We start from the raw sequence: 25,353 nt of genomic DNA, 5'->3' as shown, positions 1-25,353 counted from the left end.
CGAAAAACCTGTTAAAATTGTTAATATTAATATTAATTAATTTTTTTTTAGTCTAGATTTTCCAATAGGTCTAACTAGATTTAAGCAACATAATTTTATTCTTCATAAATTTATGACTTTCATCACTTTTAACGTAAAATATTTAAGCAAGGGTATGATAATTTTTGCACTTAACATTATTATTTAATTTTCAGGAACTGGCAACGTTGCAGTTATGACTATTCCAAACAATTTATGGCATTACCACCATAGGTAGAAACAAAGATCCTTTTGTTTAATTATAAAACCTTTTGTTCATTTATAAAATGTACGAAAACCTTTTATTTTCCACATAAAATTAACAGAGCAGCAACAGACTAGTTAAGTAAAACGTAGAATGGAAGATGAAACACAGTTGAATTAATTCACAATTCGTCGTGATCGATCGGTTTGCAAGTATCTGTGAAAAACATTGAGTTAATTTCCCGCTCAAAACATTTCGCCAACGGAGACACTATCGCCATCTAGCGACGGAATAAGAAACTTACCAACAATATTTGCACAAACATCGTTTATCGTCTTTATGACATTTGGTTTAATATTTCCTCTTAAATAACTCACGATTTCTTCGTCGTAATCGGACACTATATTTTCACACTAATCAGAAATAAATAATTAACATTATATTGAGGTGGTAGTGTACATAACTAAGTAGGAAAATGGATTCCTTACGTAAGTTTTGAGGCCTTTATTTAAATCTGGATCTGGGATAAAATCGTAGCTACTCATTTTATCCATGTCTTCTGTTAATTTTAACAGATCAATTCTACCAGTTTCTTTGTGTTTAACTTGGGCATAATCCTCGAAGGTGGTGCACAACGTTTCAAGAACTTCGTTTAGGTGCATTTCAGATCCAGCGTAACGAACCTGACATTTCGAAACAACGCTTATTGGTGATGTAATTAACAATATGGTTGTAAAGTAAGTAATCGTACATCTGATTTACGTTGGCTTCCATCGGGTTCAATTCTAAAACTGCCAATTTGAATTTTCTTCTTTGGATCTTCTTTTTCAATAGTTTTTATTAATTCTCTGACCATTTTGTGACACACTGAAAATATTAAAATTTTACGAACATATCAAATTAATTTAAATTACTCAAAATATTTTAAAATATTTTACCTGCGCAATCCAAATCTTTTTTAGTAATTACCGCGTTTGTGGAAGACAGTAAAAAGATAATTGCAACGATGTTGAGTAAAATTAAGTTCAGTCGATTCATCTTGTTGCTTTAAATATTAAATAAATATATCTATATAGCTAATTAATTAATGTATATAGTCTAAATGTATAAATAATAGTGAATGAACCAGTCATGTTTTGAAAATGAGTAAAATGCGACATTAGATTTCAACCCAAACGTGGAGCGATTTTATTCGACGCGAATAGCAAAAACTAGTTACTCAATGGACTTACAAATAATTTACTAGAACTATCTTAGTTCATGAAACAGAACCGTGCCGTCAGAACTGTACAGGGAGGAAAGCCATAAAAATATCTAATCAATAAAAATTATCGATTAGGTTGAGTAAATATTTTGATAAAACAAAATTATGCAGAAATTTATACCCTCAAACCTAACATATTTAAGTATCCGAAAACAAATATTTTTTAGAAAGCAATAAAGGAAAATTTAGAGCGCCTCGAAAGTTTTAAACGAAAGTACCGCCATCTTTGAACGGATATTGAAAGTTCTAGAAAGTACAAATGGAAACGTAAACAAGGATACTACAGTTTCGTGCACCGTGTTTAAAAGGTAATCAGCAGCAATGATTAGAAATTCGATAAAACAATTATCCGTGTCAGTCGACCAAAGTTGTAGGACCGTTTTCGGGGGATTGAAACACTACTGGTCGCCAACTCGAAAGATTTCACACAGAGTCGTCAAACCGGGCAACGTAAGCCCCCAAGTTGTCTTCCCCAACCACATCGCTGCCCCCAAGTACGCAACTTCTGGTTTGGTACAGCCTCAGTCTAACGTAATTGACTTAAAAACTGATGAAGATATTAATCTGATGCGACAGTCGTGCGCCCTGGCTAGAAAGGTGCTCAATGAGATTGGTAGCGAAATTAAGGTAATTGTTTCACCAGTTCCACTGTACGAAATTGAATTACTGGAAAAATTTTAACATCCTTATGACACTGTTAAGTTAGGAATTACAACGGACCAGATTGACAAATTGGTCAACAAACTATGTTTGGAAAACGACGCCTATCCGTCCCCTCTGAATTACCACTCATTCCCAAAATCTGTATGTACTTCTGTCAATAATGTAGCCTGCCATGGTATACCCGATGACCGGCCGTTAGAAGATGGTGACATTATCACAGTTGACGTCAGCGTAAGTTCCCAGCAGGTCTGCGTAAAGATTGATAACTGAAACATAAGTTTTGTTGCTATATCAAAGGTCTTTCTTAATGGGTTCCATGGCGATTGCGCGTCATCTTTCATCGTTGGTGAAATCGACGCCCAAGGGCAACAACTACTGACAGTCACCAAGAAGTGTCTCGACGCCGCCATTTCCGTCTGTAGACCTGATCAAAGACTGTCCATCATTGGAGAAACGATAGAGTAAGTGACAAGCAAAAATGACGACAGGGTGGTGTTTTAGCAAGAGTAATTTTTCACCACTAAGAGGACAATTTGCAGGAGCTTAGCGAAGGAGGCTGGACTAGAGGTTGTGCCTTGCTTTTGCGGCCATGGTATTGGTCGCTATTTTCACGGATTACCGGACATTCTCCATTATGGTAGTTACACAATTTAAATGGAAACAGAAGTGGCGTGGGATAAGCTATGGGGCAGAAACTGCCCAAAAGGCACCCTCACACTGTGGAAATTGGGGAGTCTGTGGCATGATCCTATAGTTCCCTTTTTTACGAACCCTGGGCATAATCTAGTTTTACAGTAGTCCACCTACGCTAGAAGAATGAGCTTCACTGTCACTGTGCAGTTAGAGGAGATTCTACCACGTAGTTAACCCCCACCACTTTGGTGACCCATTTACCACAACCATCGATTGATTATTTCAATAATGCTATCTCGGTTTCAGCAACGGATATTTCGGGTACCATGAAGGAACGTATGATTTTTACAATAGGTGCAGAATTAAACGATTTATATTTTTATCATGTCATTAATACGTTGCTCCAAATCAGAACCAGTACTAAGTGAAGGAAAAACGGACATCACAATTCTTGAAGATGGTTGGACTGCCGTCACAACCGACAACAGTCGCGCGGCTCAATTTGAGCACACCATTCTAGTCACGACCAACGGTGCCGAAATTTTAACCATATAGAACCAACGCCGTCTGTATTAGACTTATTTATATAACCATTAAAAACAAAGTTTTGGGAAAAACAAATCGATTTCTGTCTCCGCCATGTGCCGCCACCTCTCGCCGGGCGTCGTAACTAACGCGCGGTAGGGGGAAGGAAATAAATTAGAACCCGCGCGCGCGCGGGGAGGGTAGCCCAAAATTTTCGGAATCTCACGAGCCGCGAGCAGAAGCGCAAGATGGACCGCGATTGCAAAGTGGGAGTGTGTCTCGAACGAAGCGGTAGCTCGTCGCGATGTGTCTGTCTGCCGCGATCATGCCAACAAAACAACCAAACCGCATCAGTCCGAGCGTCGTAAACAAATAATTCACGTGACAGGTGAGTTCATCCATTCTTAATTTTCTGTAGATATTAATTCTTGCAAATCTATTTCTAATTACAACCGTAAACGTATTTTTAGTGGTAGTGACTGATTGAAATTAATAAGATAGGTTTATGAAACGATAGTAGGCCTATTATTTTCCAATACGTTTATAATGGTTGATTCATCGGAATTTTTAATAAATAAGTGGGAGGTAGTTATGTAGTGTGCTCGTGAAAATCGCGTGATGCTAGGATTGGTGTAAAAAGGAGGGATTGAAATTATCGAAGGTAGGGGGGCGTCCGACGTTGACGGTGGGGTGACCCACCTTCCCGTTCGACCGTGGGAAAGGTACCTTCAGTAGGTGTGGTTCACGAGGATGGACGCGAAAAAAATCCCTTTAAAAAAACAGCGTGTTGCCGAAGCGCGTGCAACTGCCCAAACTCTCGGATCGGCGCACCGAAAAAATTGATGCGCCCCGGGCTATTTTCTGGTACGGCAGGTTCTGCGAGAGAAAACTTTCTCTAATTGCAACGTACCGATATTTTTCTGTTTTATAATGAGATATAACGCGCTTTTTTTATCTCTTTCTTTTTCGGTGTGTCCTATCATCTTGTGTTTTTGCATTTTTTTTTAATTCATTATTATTTTTGGTAACCCGAGTAAAAATGTTACCAGACATTTAGCGTAGACTTTCAAGCGAAGCCAATTAATATTTTAAGAATGCCGACTAGTCTAGCTTTAAGCGAAGGGAATCTGAAACGAGTAGCGTGTAAAAAATACGCGTTTATGCGGGGAGGAGGATGAAAGGGGGAGAGGAATTCCATTGGGTGAAAATCAAGGGTAACATAAATTCGTCATTTTTTTTTCAATTGCGCACTTGGCACGTGCGAAAATAAAATAATTTTTTCCCCTTTGATGGAGAATTGTTTAAGTGCCTTATCTACAAGCACGTTCAAGCTACGATAGTATTGTGTAAATATCAATGTTTATTGCTAAAAAAATATGCGCATTAATTTATAGAAAATTTATTTTAAGAGGGGAAGATAATTTTACTTGTTTACCCGGCTCCCTCCGTCTCATCAATTTCCCCGCCCCCCCCTTTGCGCGTTCGTACGCGGGGATTAGATAGCCAATGGGGGAGGGTAATAGGGGAAAGTTTGGGACTCAAATTTCGGGGTAGACTAGAAAACTGTATATATATATTTTTATAACCAACGAAAAAAAAAACGGCATAATTAGGTACGCGAGTAAATCGGAATTTTTCTGCCGAAGTCACCGAAAGGAAATGGCAGCCATGTTGAAGCTCGTGCTTTGGGGGAGGGGGGGAAGCATTGACGAACGGTAAAGGGGGGCGGGGAGGGAGCTCTCTCTCGCTCTTCCAGTCTTCCAAATTGTGGGGTTTCGGGAGGGACTCAGTCGAAGTACGTGAAGCAAAGAAAAAAAAATATTGGAGAGGAATAAAAATATAAAAAAGAACGCGAAAAAGTTTTTGCCGGATTTTTCTTTCCCACGAAGCACGAGCTTCGTTAGCCCCGCCCTCTACGGTCGCGTTCGCATTACGTTGTTTTTTTAACGCCTATTCGTTTCTTTGTGTTTAACGTTTACTCCGCTAGAGGACCCTACTTTAGTAACGCGTTCGATAAAAGTTGGGAAATAAATTTAGAATGAAATAACGTGATTTTTGTACGTTTTATTGTTAACGGCCCTCCGTTGGAATTCGCGACAATGCGAACGTGGTCAAATGGACGACTCAGCGCGCGTGCTTTAGACGAAGGAGAGCGCTGCTCGTGACGCCGCGACTCGAGAGCGTGCGTGAGAAAATGAGCGCGACAATGTCCCACGCATACTTTTTGACGCAACATTTTTTGTCTATACCTACTGTGTCTACTTTTGCGGAATGCATAATTTTTTGAAACAAAACCTCCCGCGCACCTGCTTCCAAACAAACTTAAAGTTGAAATAGCCATGAAATTATATTTCTTTCTCGTGTCGTCGAAAGGTAGCTCAAATATTGAGATATTTCTGAGGTTTTAGTATGCGACAAATACTGTAATTATGATTATTAATTTGTTGGTGCGGATTTGGTAGTTTGTGTAATGTTGGTTTTATCGAAATTTCGAAACAGATACTAGATATTTCTACACGGTGACAGATAATACAATATTTTCGGTGTTTCTAGACTGCTTAGTACTACAATAATTTACCTAGATTTCTACAAAAAAATTCGAGATTTATCGACAGAGTGTAGATACTACCATATTTTTCTAGATTTCTAGATAATATTTTTTTTGAGATTTGTAAACAGATATATATTACCATAATTTTTTCAAGTCTGCATTAGATCCTACCGTAATTTTATAAATTTCTGGACTGCGTCCGATACTAAAATAATTTTCTGCGTCTCTAGACTGCGTTAGATATTATTTTATTTCTTAGATTTCTAGTCTGCGTTAGATGCTACGTAATTTTGCGAATTTTCTATAATGCATCAGATACTATAATAATTTTCGAAATTTCTTGACTGCGCCATATACTACCGTACTTTCCGTGATTTTCTAGACTTACAATACTTTTCGAGGTTACTAGACTATACAACCATAATTTCCGAGGTTTCTGACTGAGTATGATACTACCATAAATTAATAGATTTTAACATTTTTATACAGCGCTAAACGCAAAGAATGCGTCAAATAATTGATTAATTTTCAGTATTCGAGAATTTTTTTTTATGTTCCATTAGCGCGTTAGTTAGTATAAATAATTACTGATATTTATGTCTAGAGTGACCATGGATAGTAGATTTTAGAGGATCGGTAAAAAGCCTGGTTTTTAGCCCCCGTAAAACTATCACACTAAGGGAGTCGTCCAAGGTTATTTGAAAAAAAAACAAGTATCGCTAAGAGTGGATGATACTGTTCGAAAAAAGAAAAAAGATAAACACGAAGTACATTTTTACGCCAAAAGGTATTTTTTCACGTTTTTATAGATTAAATATGATATACTAAATATCAGTTGATAGTTTTTATTTAATTAAAAAAAACAAAATTAAAAATTACTAAAATATAAAGCGCAAAAAATTACGTAACAATATCAACCGCATTAGATTGCCATTTTGAAATTTTAAGATCACGTGGTACAAACGACCTTGCAAGACTCCCTCGGAGTCTCTCGAGCTGATTGATACGCGGGGAGAAATAAAATGCACTGTGGAAGGGTATAGAAAACCTGTCCTCTTAATTTACTGTCCATGGAGTGACGTAAAATTTATCTTATACAAAATACTCTAAGCGCCTCTAACGGGGAAAATGCGCGACTTAACACAGTGTGTCAGAATTTAAAGCACATTGCCGGGAGTAGTGGCTCACTCCTGTAATCCCAGGCGTCCGGGAGGCAGAGTTTGTGGAAGGCCGTGTGAGGACGACCACTAATCCCCCAACGGGTGGTTGTCATACTTCCGCCACGGGTGTCCCAACCCTATCCCCAAGTATCTCCCCGTTGGCGTGGCCGTTACACATATCTCGCACCTGATTAATCACATGGACGAGCGGACTGTATTGTCCCACCCGTCACAATGGCTCATAACGAGCTTCTAAAAAAAAAAGAAAAATTTAAAGCGCACGTAACAGAGACCATACCACCGGAGGTCTATCATCATGTGCCCTACGCCAGCGTCCACCTAGCCCGGACAGGTGACAAATCCAGCATGGGTAGTAGTACTCTACTACTGATGGTCGCACCTTTGACGCTAGCCACTCAACCCAGCAGAAGGTGCAGCAATGGGTGGACCATTTTCCACTTCGCACACAGCAGTGGGATTAAGAGTGGATGCGACTTAACACAAATTAACGACGCACCCCTCAAAAGATTAAATCCGATTTAACCGTGATTAATTTGATTAAATTCAATTTAATCACGATTAAGTTGATTAAATCACGTTTAATCATGATTAGAATGTTTAAATCTGATTTAATCATGATTAAATGTGATTAAAATTATTAAATCCTGATTAAAAAATTATATCGTGATTAGTATGATTAAATCGTACTTTAGTTTTGATTTTAATGATAAATTCTCGATTCGACCGGATTATATTGATTAAATCGTGATTAAAATGATCAAATCGTGATTAAAATGATCAAATCTAATTATAATGATTAAATCAAATTAAAAAGATTAGATCACGATTAAAATGATTAAATGTCGTTTAAATGATTAAATCCTGATTAAAAAGATAGGATCGTGATTAGAATGATTAAATCTCGTTTAAATCGTGATTAGATTTTCTAATCTTGATTACCCTGATTTAATCATTTTACTATGATTAAGACGCACCCAAATGACGCGCTCACTTTGACGACGAGGCAAAAATCAGTTAAAAGGAATTTTGACTAAGTCTGAAATTCATCAAAAATGTGTGTTCATTTTACAAACGGCTCCCAGTAAAAATTGAACGCGCAAAAGAAAGGGAACTGACACACCTACGTAATGGCTATTGACTTATGTTACCACTATTTACGGAAATTAAAATGTACTAGTATTTATGTATCCAAAAAGTATTATCATCGAAATAGCTAAATTGAAACGTAATCTATGATAAAAGAACACACTTTATAACCATTGCAATGTGTTACTTTCAACGCGCTTAAGTAGCTGAAGTCAAAACAGAGAGATAAATCAATTCGTTTAGAGGAAACACGTCCTTGCTCTTCAGACCTGTTGAAGACATCAAAATATTCCCAGTAATGTATTTGCATATAATTCCCTACAGGGTTTCCTCCATCTATACGCACCGCCTTTTAGACTCCTCCTCCCCCTTCCTCCGTTTATCTCATTAAATTATTTAAAATATTTCTAAGAAAAAAAAAACAGTCGCGATACTTTTAAAAAAGTGTACAAAAAAATCTGGATTTCTCGTGAAATTTTCGCAGAATTTAGGAAAAATAACCAGACGCGGTTTAAAAGGACTCAAAATTAAAAAAAAAACGTAGGTTCGAAATTCCCAATAAAAAAACTGGTACCTATGATAAAAAGTTAAAAAAAATATATAAAATGATGTTTTGCTATTTCTGTCCTAGGCGCAAGCTCCATGGCGACCGGGTATAAAAAAGGAAAAATATATATATTAAAAGTAAAAAAAAGAGAAATAAGGGGGTGCGAATAAAGCACGAACTGTTTTCGCCCCCCCCCCCCCTCCTTTCCCCGGTCGCCTCGCGCGCCAGCACGCGCTACATCGCGTCGACGAAGCCTATAGCATCGTCTCCCCGCGTGCTTTTTTCCCACCCTTTTTCGGGGCTGCTGAAAACCCGTACACTGCCGTAACACGTGATGCACGCGCTAGCTCGCGAGAAAGAAAAAGTGGGTGGTTTCGCAGGCAGCCGGGTCACCCTCCTCCCTCCGCGTTCGTCGCTCGCGCAAAAGCCGCGCTAGCACGCACTGCGGAGAGAATATCGACGGCGAAGCTGGCCCGAGAAAAAAAAATGAAAAAATTATCCGACGTGGGGGGGGGGCAGGCAGAAAAGAAAGAAGGGGGGAGGACGAAATATAGCGCGCGCTGCTCGTGTTAGCGCACGCCCCGCGCGCTAAGGCCTTAAAATCCCGAGACTTCCCCAAGGTTCTCTGCTAAAACGAGCGGCGGGGGAAGGAAGGGGGGGCGTGGTGCTGGCATTATCGACGAACAGTATTTATCATCCTAGGACTTTTAAGAGAGGGAAAAGATATCAAAGTTTTTCGCGTTTTATTAAACAGTTAAAAACAAAACGAAGTTCGCTGCCAACTTTCTTCCCCCCACCGGACGAAATTTGGGTTTGTTTCTTTTTCGTACGTAATGTAAATGCGAATCGCGAACACCTGTAGATGTTACGAGAGGGGTTTAATTGTACCAATGTGTGTGTGTGTGTATGTGCCAGAGGTCAAGCGACACGCGCGCCGCAATTTCGGCAGTGTCGGATTGATCAACTAGCTTTTTCCAATATAGAAATCCCCTTGACCTAAACGTAGAAAAAAACTTTTAGTCGTTCCCGGCTCTGCTCCTTCTAGCCATTATTTTTCCCTTGATTTTTTTTTATTTCTCCACTTCGCTCACTAGCTCCCCTCCCCCCGCCCTCCCCTTTGTCTCTAGCCTATCGCGGGGGTTCGTCGCGCGTTATGACGTCAGCGGCGCGCCAAAAATCAATAGCAGCGCGCGGGGCACGAGGCGCGAGCGAGTAAACGAGCGATCCCGAAAAAAAAGTAGAAAAAAATAGTATCCGCGGCTTTATGCGCGCCAGTTTTTTTTCCTTTTTTTTTACTTCCAATTTTTTTTTTCTGGCTGCCTGAGGATTTAAGCTTTTTGTAGGAGACGGGGGTGGAAATCGCTGGAAAAGAGAGAAAAAATTCTCTATTGGCTATGATTGGATAGTTTCGCCTTAGAAGATCCCCCCCCCCTCCTACTACTACGGCAATTTCGGAGCAGATAACTTTTTTCTCCGCGTCTTATTTTATACCAAGACCAAAAAGTTAAAACTTTTACCAATAATTATATTGCTACTCGATGATTACTCGAAAAATGTCACGTCTGTCAAAACCTAACCGTGTTTCAATAGTACAATTAAAGACCTTATTTGACCTTTGAAATTGTAAAAAATTGTCTATGACCATTTGTGGTTTTTTGGACGCAAAATTTTATTGTTATTTGTTTAGCAAAGTTTCAGTTAAAATATTTTGACTACTTGCGTATAAATCCAATGAAATTAATCAGTTAAAATATTTTGACTACTTGCGTATAAAATCCATAAAGTTAATCTGTAAGTTTATTGCGTAAATAAAGTAAAGCAAAGTTTCGTTTTAAGGGAGTACAATAGAGGTTCGCGTTCGATTAACTTTTATCCATGGATAAAATAAGTGCGGCGATATTTAAATAATATTTATTTAAATAACCAATATTTGAATAATAATTGTAAAATGTTTAAATAATCAAAAGTGGATAAGCCTATTATTTAAACAAAACAAACAATTATTTAAATAAATACCATTTTAATTCAAATAAATGCTTGGTTGCGTAAAAAACATATTTAAATAAGTTAAAATTATATTCATTTTACCAACTTTTGTTAAATAAATCAGAAATTTTGTGGATAATGAATAAACATTTCCGAGCACTAGAGTACAATGGCGGATCCCGTTAGGTTTAATAGTTAACTAGGGGTAACTAGCCCGCTGTTACCAGACTAAATTTAGGTGAATAATATAGACCCTTTAATAAATATTTGTATTTGTTTAATAAAGAACAAAATTAATATAAATGGAAATTATTTACATTCCCAAACTTTCTAAATGATGTTAAAATGAGGACCACAAAATGTATAAGTTATAACTTATTAGTAATAACCATCGACTGGAAACACAATATTTTACTTAGAGTTTGGCTTTTAGAATTTGATGACTCGTTAAATAAATCTTACAATTAAGTATTTGAAGCAACACGCGTGTAAAATAAAGGAAATCAATAATCCGGTGTACTTAAAATACTTGCAGGGCCCCCAGAGGTCCTATAATTCCTATAAAATCCTATATTTTCAAAAATGTCCTATAACATACTATATTTTTAGCAAAATCCCCAAAAAGATCTATAAAATCCTATAATTTTGATATTTTACCCATTTCAAATCAAATTGCTAGATTTAGCTATAGGAGAAATTCCTATACCAAGTCATTCTAGTCTATACTTTTGTTATTGTTAACATGGTTAGCTACTAGTATATTTTTGTGATAAAATGGTTAAATAGTTTCTATTTTTTAAGTGAAAATCAAGGATTTATTTATCTAAATATAGATTTTGTTTTTGAATGCATAAAGTTAGTTAATTAAATAGCATATATAGTCCTATAATTTTGTAAAAATAGTCCTATAAATATAATCCTATTTTTCCAATAAAAAAATTGATGATTTGAGGGGGGGGGGGGGGCTGTACTTGAGTTGTACACCAGATTACTTTAGTTAATTTCCCTCTCTGAAAAATTTACACACCGTTCTACAGCCCATTAAATCATTTTATTTGACAAATAGTAATTTGATTACCATTACTTGTATTAATTTAAAACTCCGACTCAAAAATAATGGCTGTCATTAATTACATTTAAGTAGTTAGCATTATAGTTAAATAGCCGCGTAAATTGTAGTCGAATTCCAGGGCACCCAGATTAGGAAAGCCGTTTTAAGGTTTTGGTAAATTCTGTTTTCGTGAAAGTTTGTACGTGGTGGGCGATTCCGGACGCGCAAAGCGGCATTATTGGAGATAGCAGTTGCCATGGCAACCATCAAACTCCGTTAGGAGCGCGAGAAAATATAACGAGGCGAACTGCGAGGTTCTCTCTCGCTCGCGGAGACGGACGTGCGGCCGAAAACGCTCTCAGACCAAAAAGTTTCACTTCCCCAAAACGTTTCCAAAAGCCTAAAATCTTCAATAAAAATCGACCTAATGGTAATTTCCTTCAGTCAGTTAAAAAAGATCTAAATCAATTGCCCATAAACAAGTATTATTAAAGTGTAATTCCAAAGTCATTATTTATCGTGTATTTATCCGAATGTCGAAGAAAATTTAACGTTTTTAAATTGCGAAATTTAGGATGTCGAAAATTCTCTAGTTTTAACTAACTTCGGTAGAGTAGGTATTTCGCAAGAAATTATTCTATTACAACGTAATAATTAATTGTTTGCTATAAAATTGAGATTTAAATTTAGAACTTCGAAAAAAATGCTCTCGTCTTAAATAATGATCTCAAACGTCGCCAGAGGGAGTATTTCTCGATAAATTATGCTATTACGACTTATCTAAAGCTTAACGTGTTGTTTTAATATTAAATTTTTTCGCGATAACTTTGTGGTTACAAATTTGGTTTATAATAATTATTTTCTTATTTCAGATTCTGAAGACAACCAAAATGATTGCGAAGATTTGCTAAACTCAGAAAATAAGTCTTCTACGAAAAAAAACCCAGCTCAAAACCGTAATTGTAATTGGTCTTAATCATGAAGGACGAAGAGGACCCTGAGAGGATATGTTCCGTATGCAACGCCACATTTACCAACGTGACCGACTTCGAGAGTCACCTATTGAAACACAATCTGTACCTCTGTCCGTCTTGCGAGCGTTGTTTCAAGTATAAACGGAGCTACCAGAACCATCGATTTCTGTGCGAAGAAGGCATCTCCAAAGTTAGCAAACCCAAAACTGTAAGTGTCTCCAAGAAAACAGTCGGCAACGGGTCGCACGTCAACGGTACCGCGAAACCGACGGTACCAGAAGAAGGTGCGTCCAAAGAAAACAGTTCCAGTCAAAAGGAGCAGACGTTGGAAGAGGACGACGACGAAGAAATAACGCCAGATCAATCCGATTCCGTTACCCAACAGTCTTTGCCGGGTCAAGTGACTGTGAAGAGCGAAAAAGAGGAGCTACCCGCGACTCCAATTTCCGAAAACAGACTTCCGGCTAAGAAACGCAAAACGGTAACGGTGGAAGAAGAAACGGAGGTTTTGTGTCCTGAAACGAACCACGATTACGATTTGAGAACGCTAGCTTTGGCGGCGGCTTCGGTTAGTCCTCACAGTAAAGCCACGGTCGAAGCGGTCACCGAATCGGAGTCCAACCGATCCTCGCTATCACCAGCGTTCAAAATCAAAGACACTTTCCACGTCGATTCCGACACCCGTTCGACCTTCACGCCGCAATTCATGCTACCCAGCGCTTTCGTTCCTCCGAATGGGAACCCCAGAGAACCCGCGTTTACGTGGCAGGGCATTGAGATCCAATCCGAAACGAACATTATATCACGCATGGACGGATACAATCCGGCTACCGAGCAGCACTACGTTCTGTACAAATGTTGCCTCTGCAGCAACGCTTTCCCCAACTTGAACTTGCTAGTGTCCCATTTGCCCATTCACGGGAGAGGGCCCAAAGAGCACGGTTGCGATAAATGCGGAGCGGTTTTTAAATGGAGAAGTCAGCTAGAGGTCCACGAACAAGTGCACATGGTCATGGACAACATGGCCATGTCTCAGGTTAGCTTACTGTCTCCGAGTCATTCCATAAATGGATCGATAGAGGAGGACAAACCCCGGGATTTCTCCAAGACAAAGGGTGGATTTAACTATCCGGCTCTACCAACCTCTCCATTCTATCCTGTTTTTCCAACTGCCAATTATCCAACGAATTCGGAAAGTAAAACGAAACACGGTGTCGAAACGTCGGAAGCGAGTGCGGATCCCATGAACAAACTGAATCGAGTGCCGGCATTCCAGTGCAATTACTGCACGAAACGATTTGATAGACTGTTTTCGATGCAAAGACACGAACGCATACATACCGGGGTCAAACCGTGCTTCTGCAAACAATGCGGTCGTGGTTTCAGCGAACGGCGTAACCTAAGACACCACGTCATACGGTTCCATTCCGACCCGAGCCAACGCGAACCTAGTCGTCGCGGACGGAAGCCGAAGAACCGCGCTGGTTCCAACCCGTCTCACAAGCTCGTGTCCTTCCTGAAGAAAACGGCGGTACGGATTCTAAACACGATGGAACAGAGCAAGTACGGCGTTCCAGACCCTTTCCCGAACGACCTTGATAAGTCGGAACAACCAGTCAACTGTTCGAACGAAGATAGATCTCAGGACGCTCCGTTGTCTCTGTTGGTTAGTCGAAATCCAGATCATTTAGACCACGATAAATCCGATGATGCGGAAACTTACATGGAGGTCGAGTTGGATCCGGAAATGATCATAACGGACAAGAGCGAAGATAAGCTGGAAGAAGAAGTGACTGTGGTCATACCGACCGACGTCACGGGCAAAGAACCTGACACGACCGATGCCGAACTTAGCAATCAACGTGAAGTGTTACGAGACCCCAAGAGGTCCTTGATCGGAAGCAGAAGGAAAGGAAGACCGTTCCGTTACGCGCCGTCGCAAAGTTCCCAAAACGGATCGGCCAATGAAGACGATGGAATTAGCAACTCCGATTTGACTCCTCCGTTAGCTATTGTGAAGGAAGAAATTGACCCCGGATCCGAGGACAATAGCAACTTCAGCTGCCAGTTCCAATTTAATTTACCGGGTTAGTTTCCAGTTAAGGTAAAATAGCAAAAGTAAATTTGAACCTAAACCCTCTGACTCTCGCAGGTAAAGAGAACTCCGATAACAGCCCTCACAAGTACCACTTCCCGGGAGAGACGAATTCCCAATTCAAAGCGAGGCTACGAGGACACGGAACGTTCTTCTCCAATTACAATCCCAGGTAACTGGCCTTAGGAGACCTATTATCACCTGACTCCTTTAGTTTTTATGTCGAATAACGTAAACAATCCATTCACGCTCCTAAAGACTTGGTGTGGTTAACAGTCCTGTTATGCGCTCCGAGGCTTGCCGTCCGCAGGTTGGTCCAGATGGAAAATACGTCTTTCCTTGCTCGTACTGCTACAAGACGTTCTGTTCGACGTCGGATCTCAATCGGCATATGGACTTCCACGAAGGTGCGGATACTGTAACAGCCCTTCCGCTACACAGCCTGACGCGAGACGACTGGCTTCATCTTAATTCTTCCAAATCATATTAGGAACTTATCTATTTAACACTAGGAATGCTGAAGGTCGCGAATTTAGGTTCTAAAATGGGAGGGGCTTTCCACTTTTGCCCAAGTAGTTAGATCAAGAATGTGATGCCTATTGTATTCCTAGTGTGTTAATATATAACTTCCTTCTTGGGCCGTATACGCTATAATGATAACCCTCTGATTCATTCTTAGATGTGCGACCGTTCAAATGTCCATATTGCAACTACTATAGTCGGACCAACAGCCAGCTCAAAGTTCATACAATGCGCCATGAAGGTTAGACGAAGTTAGTTCTCGAAGGCGTTTAAGCCCCCAGCTGACGATCTTTGTACTTGCAGGTATAAAACAGTTCCTATGCTCCTTATGCAACTACAACGGAGTGACCCAATCGGATCTCAACCGGCATTGCAAAACCAGAACTCACGTACTGAGGGCTCGTAATTGTTGCCTGACATGCGGGGTCGGCTTCTACACCCGAACTTTACTAGAAGAACATTTGCGATTGGTGAACCACTGCGCGCTGGACTACGGTCTGGTCAAGAAGGAGCAAGAAGACTCCGATTTGGCCGAAGTCAGGGTCATTTCCGACTCGGAACCGGCCGAGGACAATTCCACTTCCAACGAAACCAATAACAACGATTACGCGTTCGACAGCAAAAATGCCAACTTGTCTTTCACAGGAAAACCATCTCTTTCCAGCCCCGTTCAAGACATTCCACTGTATCTGGGCCAGCAGAATTCTACTTCGGTTGAGGCATAAGTCGCCTTTTGTTCTTTCAATTTAAACGAACTACAGGGACAATTTTTAGAAAAAGTCGAAATATTAGAGTATAGGTTATCCGTTACAGTACTAGCGCAGTTTAAAACTAACTAAACTGCATAAACAGACTAAAATTAAATACATTTTTCTGTAATTGTAAAAAACTAAATTTAATGCCAGAAATTCATGAATGATTTGGAACTACTGATTGTTGTACTGCCATGAGAATGAACCAGTGGGGAGGAGCTTAGACTTACTCTTCACTGTATACCTCTAGTGGCGAGAACTGCTAAGCCTAGCCCCTATTATCTACCATCTGAAAATTATGTTAGGGGACGTTTTTCTTAAACCGTTCATGAATTTCCCTACAACCGTAGTAATAATAGATACTGAAATCGACCTTAACTTTAAATACAATAAGTTTATAAATGATCCCAATCATAGAAATTACCAACCTGTAAATTTACTATTCATTCATTTCTAGATGGAGCTACTTAATTTATGAACAATCTAAAAATCGATCGTCAGCTAACACCCCTTTATCGATCGAAATTGAGAAATTTAATTTTTTTTCGTTATACACCTATTCTGGAATTCGCGAAGCAGCGAATTAGTTGAAGCCATTTTCTTAGTTCTCAAAAATACGCCAAAATTGTCAGCTTTTAGCCAAAAACTAATGCCATATTCATGTACCAAATTAAATATTGGGATGCGTTCTACAAAACCAGTCGTAGCTAGTGATTTGGGCGTGAAATAAATGTATAAAAACTGTTAAATGTTGAAAAAAAATAAGGTGAATAGGATATTAAACAAAAAAAAACAAGTTCCTAGGTGATAGACTGAATCAGATGTTTATAAAATATAAAGGTTAGAACAGTGGTTAATAGGTGTAGATTGTAACACAAATTGGGTTCTAAAATAACGCTAACTGTTGAAAACTGTGTAATTATTGTTCAAGTTTTAAAATGTATTGGATATATTTTGTTTCTAGCCAAAGTAGTGCTACTTTTGTTATTTTTGTTTTCATTCCCGATTATCATGAGTAATCCCTCTGCCATGTTGTACGACACTATCGCCCCGCCCTGATGACGCATTAACGTGTCATTTTTTCATATATGTTAATAAAAACATTTATTCAAAGTTTACAGCTTAGACTATCTAAAGTCACGAACTTAAAACAATTATGAAAATCGGACACTTTTCTTATACCCTACGAGACAAAACTAGCTTTAGATTTTACCAAACCATGGGGTTATGTTTTTTACGTCAACTGGACTCGTTTAGCAACTTTAAATCTAAACGCCCAAAGTAATTAAAATAATGGCAATAACTGTAGGAAACATAATTTATTTGACAACATTCAAAATAATGTTCGTCTTAATATCTTTTGTTGGGAACTCCTATTTTAGTTTTTACGGTAGATTACTACTAAAGTCTGGTATAGGTGCTGCTACAGATATACGATTATTCCGGCATGGCTAGGAGGAGAAAATTATTTCCCCGAAATCTTCTATTAAATTTCATTTATATATATAATATTATAAAATCGAGGTTAAGCAAAACTAGTTTTAATGTTGCAATTACGGTCAATTTTTTAAAACGCTCGGCTGGCAGTCATGTAGTCGCTGACAGCTATGAGCAAGAAACACAAGGAGAACGCAGCTAGCCTTTCAACACGCTAACGCAGTGTTGTGTACAAATTTCATTGGACGAGCCTTTAAGCTGAACGTTTTACGGAAAAGTGGAAGACAATATCCGAATTTTCCTCTTCCGACGGCAGCAGACGCAAAGCGTCTAACCAATGAAAACCGTACACAAGAAAATGCACGACATCTGACGGGTTGCGTTCAATTTTTGTGGGGTGCTCCTAGCTGACCGCCGGGATCAACAGAATATAATAATAATAATCAGCACCCAAGGCACCACCTTAGGCCTAAGTCATCAAGCGACTTTTGAAGCCATTAAATCAGGTGGCCGGGTTACAATGCGTAGGAGGGTGGTGGCAAGCCCTGCATGCCACGAGAATGAGCCAACAGCTCCCTACACTAACTATAACCGTTAACTTCGACAAGTTTTTATAGAAAGGGAAACCGAAGAACTCGAGGGAAAACCCCTTAAACCAGTGGGGAGAGAACTTGCAAACTCAACGCCGAAGGAGTTGTTCCGAGTTTTCACCCAGTGCCACAAGCTGGGATCGAACCCGGCTCCTCTTGCTGCGAGGCGAAAGTGCTAAACACTCCGCCACCCCACTCTAGTTTTTTAAATTGAAAGGCACGCTCTTCCCTTAAAGAAATGTTTTAAATGTAACTTTTTGCCAGCACTATTTGCACACTCTTTCATAATAAAGATTGACGTAATGAGGAACAGTAAAGCATAGCTTAATGCGTTAAAATAATAATCATGTTTAATGAGTTATGCAACCACGGTGGTTAGAGCTGGAAACAGCTATTTGGGGTTACTTTCCACGTTTTACGTAATCGCTTTAATTAATCAGGAGACAGGGTTCTGTTGTTTACTAGAATGATCCGCAATACGTTTCCGGGATTGCGCCAATTCACCTGCGCAGAAACTTAGGAGCAACAAACGCACAACCCCAGCTGTGTTGTTGTTGCTCCTAGCAGAAACATACTTGTAAATGGTTTTTAATCAAAGGCATCTGCTGTTATTGTTTTAACCTATTTACTTCAATTGAAAAGATGCATATTAAAGCCGAGGGGCTAACCACTCTTAGAAAGTCTGTACACCGGATTACGTTTAGATTAGCACTGCCAAAAACAGGGACTTCAAAGATTACGCGTAATCCCATTAGTACAGTCAAAGGTACGGCTCTGTACACCGATTACGCGGAGTGATCAGCCCCTTGATTAAAGCTTTACGAAATAAATGTAATTAGCCAAAAACGTCCATCTAAACAAATTTTGAGCGGCAGTGCGTGACCATGGTCACAATAGCGAAGCCCCTACCATCCCCGATACCAGTGCCGTAGCTGGGGGGGCGCACTGGTTTCCATCCGTTTGGGGGTGACACCCTACTGTGAAAAAAATTAAAACTTGCACAAACTAGAGAAATTTGAATTAACTTTTTTACACGTTTTGACTAGTAAGTAGCACACCATAATATCCGCACCAGGTTCCAACCATGCTAGCTACGCCCTTGCCAGAGGATGAGGGCACACAACCTAATGCAGTTCGAAATTCATGCTTCAAATGAATACATTGATTTTAATTCATAGAACATTAAAATATCAGCTAAAAGCATACGATTTTGAACTATGTTCTACCTCTGACTGTTGAAGTCCCTGGGAGAAAACTAAAAATAACAACAGCACAAAGGAAGGTATTATACCTAATCTAACGTAGTAAGAAGCCTAATGTAATACACACTTTTGTTGTGATTATTCGTCGAAATTGGTAGTGGTGTAGCTCCGGACAACTTAGGGGAGGCGAAAGGTTCTTACTTATTATCGTTGCTTACATTACAATTATTATAATACGTATAAAGCGCTATTATTGACGTACCAAGCGGGAATATGGGGCTCCATCTTTTGTAGAAAATATTAACTAGGTATAATCAATTTTCATTTGTAAATATTTTCTTTCGAATTATTATGACAATATTTTATTTATTAATTGAAGCCCTTAAAAATTGAGTCTTAAATGTACATTTCGTTATTGAAATATACATAAACTTTAACTCGGCCAATAATCTAAAACATCATTATGATGTAAAATATTAAGGAAACACTTTTTTAAACAAAAAACGACTTTTAAATATGTTAATAACATACAAAGTTACTAATTACAAAATAAATCTAAAAAAGCGCTTAAGTAGTTGAAATCATTAACAAAATTAATAATAACATCAATTTTTTTACATGAAAAAAAAAGAAAATGTTCCAGTACTATTGACAAAATCGATAACCAATGTACATGTCAACAAATCATTTGAGTTCCCTCGAAGAATATTCCTGCCTTGGGTTCTCCTTCAAGTACTTTTTCAAGTAAGTGCAGGACACAATCATCTTCAGATCTTCCTTGACCACATGATCAAAAGCGGCCTATTGTTAAAAAAGTAGGTATTATTTTTCGAATTTTGACCATAATGTTGGCACAGTTTCTGTACAAAGGGTGTAATTACTTACTTCAGCCAATACTTTGGCGATTCCCTTACCCCTCAGGGTCTCAGGTACCTCGGTGTGCCAAAGGTCAATCGTTTTATTGCCAATATTCTCATATTGCAGGCGGGCTTTCGCTAGAAATGGATCGTTAAGAGATGTTGATTGGGATCTTAACAAAGGGTCGGTTCGTTTCAAACCAAAAAAGGGAGGCTCACTTTTTCCAATTAGCAAGACGAATTCCTTCTTCTTGGCATCGTGCACCACTTCGTTAAATCCATTGGCAGAGGCAGACATAAAACGGCAGGGCAAATACAATGACTTGTCATAAAGGTTTTTAAAAATTCTCAGGGGTGATACTTTGCAGACGACTGATAGCTGCGCCATTTACAATTAAGTTTAAGGCGCCACCTAACGATAACTTTGCGAATATCGATCAATAACTTCGGAGCTGAAAACCAATTTCTTCGACGATGAATGTGACTAAAATGATCCTGTGGTGTTCAGAAATGATAAAAATAAATTGTTCAAAGATATAGATAAGCTTAGGCTGTTCAAGTGTACGTGTATGTAAACATGTGGTCAGGGCTGTACAAAAAATGATAAAAAACCACAGTTATTTTGAGGTGATTAAAATTGGACCCTTTTAAAAACTGCCAGTACTTTATAAATTCAATGATAGTAATTTATAAACCTCGTACCCTAGATTCGAAATAACTGCCTCGCGCGAAGTTAAAGTTGGCCGTAATAGGACAATACAGTGACCGAATTAGCCTTTTCAGTTTACATAGAGCCACGTAGTGGCAAATGCAAGAAGCTCAGAAACTGCTGGATTTTCGTCTGCTAAGGAGATGCTTTATTGAAAAATCGTATGCTTTATTCTATGTAAACTGAAAAGGCTGGAGGCTGATTTTTCGGTGGTCACGTGCCGGAAATGGATAATCGCGTGGAAATAAAATTCTAAAAAGCTTAAGCTCGTGACGCAGATAAAAACATTTTATACTTTAATTTTTTTGTTTTTTTTTTATGGAAACATCTATTACCGACGTAATAGATGTTTCTATATAATAAAATGAATAAAAAGTTTAAAAAAACCAGAATATGCTGCTCGTACGTCACAAAACACGGCTTTATTGGTATATTCTTCACACGCGCGACATACTCTATTTTTTATTCATTTTATTTTATAGAATCAATTGCTTCGAATAATGATGGAAAATGTGTATAATAAATGAACTGTGGGAATTCCGCGGTACGTTTTGAAGGTAAATGTTTACCTAGTTCTATTTTTATCAGTCGAGTAACCAGAGTTTATGAAACTAAACGGAAGACGAAAATGGGCGTGACTTAAACGAAGCTTAGAAATACCCATCATGGACTAATTATCATGTGTTAATTAGTCCATGCACCCATGAACTATTGCCCGATTTCAAAATGACGTTTTGGCGCGTGACAGTACCTTTACATCATGAGGTATAGCAGGCTTATTTACCTGCTTTTATACCCTAACATGGCGGCGTATTTTCACGCGCAAAATGAATTTTAAAGGGAATATAACCTCTGGTATTTCTGTCGCCCTCCGAGGGTTCCAATATTGTCCGCTGCCTCCCATAGCTTTTCACACTTGCGGCGCTGATAATCGCTGATTGTGAAGGGAATAAAGGAAATTGATGGGGTCTTCCATAAAGAACGCGTTGGAGGTTCTATTCCCTTTAAGATCCCCCAATTATGTATGCATTTCATATCTCCGAGAATAGTGGGGAAAACTATTTAAGTCAGCCTAAATGTTTAAAAATGAAACATTTCATAGGGAAATATTTAAAAATGAAACATTTCATAGGGAAATATTTAAAAATGAAACATTTCATAGGGAAATATTTAAAAATGAAAGATTTCATAGGGAAATATTTAAAATTTTATTTACATGATTTTGTCAAAATATAATACAATGTTATTTATGGAGATAATGGAGTTACGGTGAGAGTCGCTCCGAAGACCTCTTCTTGGGTTGGAATGGGCTTGATTTGGGGTCCAATTCGGGTCCATATGAAACAGCTATCGGGTTTTTCAGGATAGATTTGATGAGGGCTGTGCTTGGCTTTGTAATACTCAGTTGGTGCGTGACAAATGAAATCCATGGACTCCAACTTCCTTGGAATGTCTTCTTCGGGACCTGAATTTAGATACTTGTAAAGTTAAAAGGAATTTTGATTTCTCATACCATAATTTTATTATTATTTTTCACAGAAGTGTGTCAGTTTCCTAACATCTGCATATAAAATTTTTACTGAGAGCCATTTCCTGAATGAAGACACATATTTTTGGTGAACTTTAGAACAAGTCACTTGGCTTATGGCTTAATACACCTTCAGACCAATTCATTAGGCTAAATATTCCTTCAGACCAATTCATTAGACCTAATATTCCTTCAGACCAATTCATTAGGCCTAATACTACTTCAGACCAATTCATTAGGCCTAATACTACTTCAGACCAATTCATTAGGCCTAATATTCCTTCAGACAAATTCATTAGGCCTAATACTCCTTCAGACCAATTCATTATTCCTAATACTCCTTCAGACCAATTCATTATTCCTAATACTCCTTCAGACCAATTCATTGGGCCTAATACTCCTTCAGACCAATTCATTGGGCCTAATACTCCTTCAGACCAATTCATTATTCCTAATACTCCTTCAGACCAATTCATTAGGCCTAATACTCCTTCAGACCAATTCATTAGGCCTAATACTCCTTCAGACTAATTCATTAGGCCTAATACTCCTTCATTCCAATTTAATAGGCCTAATAATCCTTCAGACCAAGTCATGAGGCCTACTATAACTGGCCTTCTTTGCCTCGTCGTCCATTAAAACCAGCACCTGTTAATTTGATCTGAATTTATCTCGCTAGAGGCATTTACATTGGAAATGACGTCAATTCAATGTCACTCTACACAGGATTATTCGTAAATATTTCGACCAACTGACAGCTTTATGGAAGGTAATTACAGACTAATGCACATACCAAGCATATACGTCGATGGATCAAAATAATCTTTGCTACTCGACTGGGAAGGAATTAACCAGGCTATGACGGCGCTTTTTTCACAGTACTGGTCCTGCAACAAGCCCCGAATTTGGGCGTAGTATGTTCCACCATCGTCATCGTTCATGGACACAATGTCGCCGATTTGAAAATAAGTTCCCTGGTAATAAATAAAAATAATTGTTAAAAACCTAACCAAGACATTTAGCGTGAAGCAATGGAGACTATTCTTAGCAGAAAAAAAGAGTAGGAATTTAATCAGCGTAAATATATAGAGAGTACTGTGATTGAACAGGCTTTTAAACATCCAGTTATTAATTACATTATTTTTTTTAGCCATTTCCTTCTTTACAACAACTATTTAACAGAAAATGTGTATTGTTTAACCCTAGGCTAAGGTAAAAATAACAGAGGTTATTCATTTACTCTGATTGATATAAAAGTTAATATCCCCCCCCCCCGTTTTGACAATGAGAAATGGTTCATGCCTTTTTGTGAACCGACCTAATGTATGATGTATTTAAATAGCGATGTGGTGGTGTTCAATTTAATCTCAATTTCTAAAATTGATACTATCATATTAGGCAATAGATCTTTTTATGTAATGTAATGGAAGCTTTTTGATGTTTTTGCCATGTATGATTTATACATTTGATAGAAAAAAACATTTTGTTCCTGGACTTGTTCACTTTAAAGGGTGTATTAACTTCCATGTTTATTGTGGATCAAGGAATTTAACGTTTCTGTCACCACTAGGTCCACTGGCGCTAGTTATGATACAAACAAGTTTTAACGAGTATTAGCAGACGATGTTTCGATTTAGTAGCTGTAGCACTTAATTTTTAAGTTCCTCCCCACATCCTCAGCTCCGTTTAAAACTAAAATGGCTAGCGCCATCTAACGGTGGAGTTGGCACGAGATTTACCAAAGTGACAATACATGTTCTAATAACAAAATTACCCTGGCCTTACCTTATAATAAACGCATTCTGTGGTGACTGGGGTCGCAACTGCAGTGGGGGCTTTGGTGGCCTAATGAAAGCAAACATCAGTCTTAATTATTTTATATAAAGTCAATTGTAGGATTACAAGAATAAGACAGTACACTTCGTTTAAATATAATGCGTCTTCCTTTTCCTTTTGGCGTCGTTTTGAATTGCAGTTGTTGTTTAAATTTGGAGCTTTTGGCCCGGGTACTTTTGCGGAGGGTAAAATGACAAGCCGCTGTGCCATTCTTAATTTCCGTCGTCGTGGTGGATCTCAGTCCGCATCCATTGCAAACCACTTCGTTGGTTTCGTTCTTCCTCCACATCGCGGATGTGGTTGTCTTGCAATTGCTGCATTGTGGTTTGACTCCAAAGGGCATCATGCAATGAAAAGACGCACAAACTCAAATTCACAGTCTTTTGTTCCCGACGCCCATAATATAAAAGAGTGCAAGACCGAAATCTTCGCTTACCTCCTAAAAGCGTAGCCATTTTTACGAAGTGAGCGTTTTCTACTAAACCGGCGACATCTAACGATGGAGTAATTTCGCAAGGTCTAACTTTAAATTAATTTACAAAGTGTTATACTAAAATGTTTAATCTTTAATTTTTAAATGTAAAAAGTTAATTGTTTATTAGCATTGGAACGAAATTTATTGTGTTACACACCAAAAGCATTGATAGATGGCGACAGTAGTACCGCGAAATTTCCAAAGCTTGTTTTACTTAAATTAATGTAGTCGTATCTTTGTTAATTGTACCTAATAAAAAAAAAGAACGAAACATCTTATTTACAAGCTCTAAAATTTCAGGCCAATAATTAGGCCTGTTAACCCTAATTTTGGGTGTCCACAAACACAGTTTATATTCCCTTCACATTATGTTTACATGTAATAATGTAACTCCTTTATTTTGTTTTATTTCTCTTGTATCTCCCTCACATTGTACTGTTTCCTGTACATACAAACTGTATATAATATCTCCTCTGTATATGTATAATTTGTATTGTCCACTGTTGAGCAATAAAAGAACTAAAGAACTAAAAAGAAGATAAAGCATAACATAATGTTAACCAAATGTTACTTACTTGTTAGTGGTTTGCCATCTCTAATCGGTTTTAGTGACCGAGGCTTAGCTTCAAATATATAAATCTAATAATTTTTGTACACATTCTTTTC

General features: G+C 38.4%; 5 protein-coding genes across 6 annotated transcripts; 2 read left to right on the top strand and 3 right to left on the bottom strand.

Moving 5' to 3' along the window:
* Window positions 1-294: 294 nt before the first annotated feature.
* Window positions 295-1,367, bottom strand: sel (canopy family protein seele). Its single transcript, XM_090163586.1, has 6 exons — window positions 1,350-1,367; window positions 1,162-1,268; window positions 975-1,090; window positions 712-906; window positions 528-636; window positions 295-439 (listed from the first exon to the last, which is right to left on the bottom strand). The coding sequence occupies exons 2-6, from the start codon at window positions 1,259-1,261 to the stop codon at window positions 405-407; spliced, it is 555 nt and encodes a 184-aa protein (XP_090019712.1). The 5' UTR covers window positions 1,262-1,268; window positions 1,350-1,367; the 3' UTR covers window positions 295-404.
* LOC149921840 (methionine aminopeptidase 1D, mitochondrial) lies at window positions 1,235-3,390 on the top strand. The gene is made up of 6 exons (XM_090163585.1): window positions 1,235-2,114; window positions 2,190-2,381; window positions 2,448-2,611; window positions 2,690-2,787; window positions 3,090-3,137; window positions 3,196-3,390. The coding sequence occupies exons 1-6, from the start codon at window positions 1,809-1,811 to the stop codon at window positions 3,336-3,338; spliced, it is 951 nt and encodes a 316-aa protein (XP_090019711.1). The 5' UTR covers window positions 1,235-1,808; the 3' UTR covers window positions 3,339-3,390.
* Window positions 3,391-3,539: 149 nt separating this feature from the next.
* LOC149921839 (uncharacterized) lies at window positions 3,540-17,171 on the top strand. Of its 2 annotated transcripts, none has more exons than XM_090163030.1 (6): window positions 3,540-3,696; window positions 12,583-14,771; window positions 14,837-14,951; window positions 15,056-15,186; window positions 15,459-15,542; window positions 15,605-17,171. In XM_090163030.1, the coding sequence occupies exons 2-6, from the start codon at window positions 12,689-12,691 to the stop codon at window positions 16,024-16,026; spliced, it is 2,835 nt and encodes a 944-aa protein (XP_090019156.1). In that variant the 5' UTR covers window positions 3,540-3,696; window positions 12,583-12,688; the 3' UTR covers window positions 16,027-17,171. The 2 variants fall into 2 exon arrangements, with proteins under 2 accessions (XP_090019156.1, XP_090019155.1); XM_090163029.1 differs by having other exon boundaries at window positions 15,038-15,186.
* Window positions 17,172-19,673: 2,502 nt separating this feature from the next.
* Window positions 19,674-20,634, bottom strand: LOC149921838 (protein NATD1). The gene is made up of 3 exons (XM_090163275.1): window positions 20,359-20,634; window positions 20,168-20,277; window positions 19,674-20,083 (listed from the first exon to the last, which is right to left on the bottom strand). The coding sequence occupies exons 1-3, from the start codon at window positions 20,525-20,527 to the stop codon at window positions 19,967-19,969; spliced, it is 396 nt and encodes a 131-aa protein (XP_090019401.1). The 5' UTR covers window positions 20,528-20,634; the 3' UTR covers window positions 19,674-19,966.
* A 1,409-nt stretch (window positions 20,635-22,043) lies between these two features.
* LOC149921837 (GATA zinc finger domain-containing protein 1) lies at window positions 22,044-24,695 on the bottom strand. The gene is made up of 5 exons (XM_090162832.1): window positions 24,649-24,695; window positions 24,295-24,542; window positions 24,162-24,221; window positions 23,170-23,350; window positions 22,044-22,313 (listed from the first exon to the last, which is right to left on the bottom strand). Exons 1-5 carry the CDS (start codon window positions 24,665-24,667, stop codon window positions 22,096-22,098), a joined length of 726 nt encoding a protein of 241 aa, XP_090018958.1. The 5' UTR covers window positions 24,668-24,695; the 3' UTR covers window positions 22,044-22,095.
* Between the last annotated feature and the right edge of the window lie 658 nt (window positions 24,696-25,353).

This window comes from Leiobunum rupestre, chromosome 11 (assembly GCF_980474605.1).
Source record: "Leiobunum rupestre chromosome 11, qqLeiRupe1.1.hap1, whole genome shotgun sequence".
In the NCBI taxonomy this organism is placed as follows: Eukaryota; Metazoa; Arthropoda; class Arachnida; order Opiliones; family Sclerosomatidae; genus Leiobunum; species Leiobunum rupestre.
Note: the sequence above shows the minus strand (reverse complement) of the source record. Positions and strands in the feature narration are given on the sequence as shown.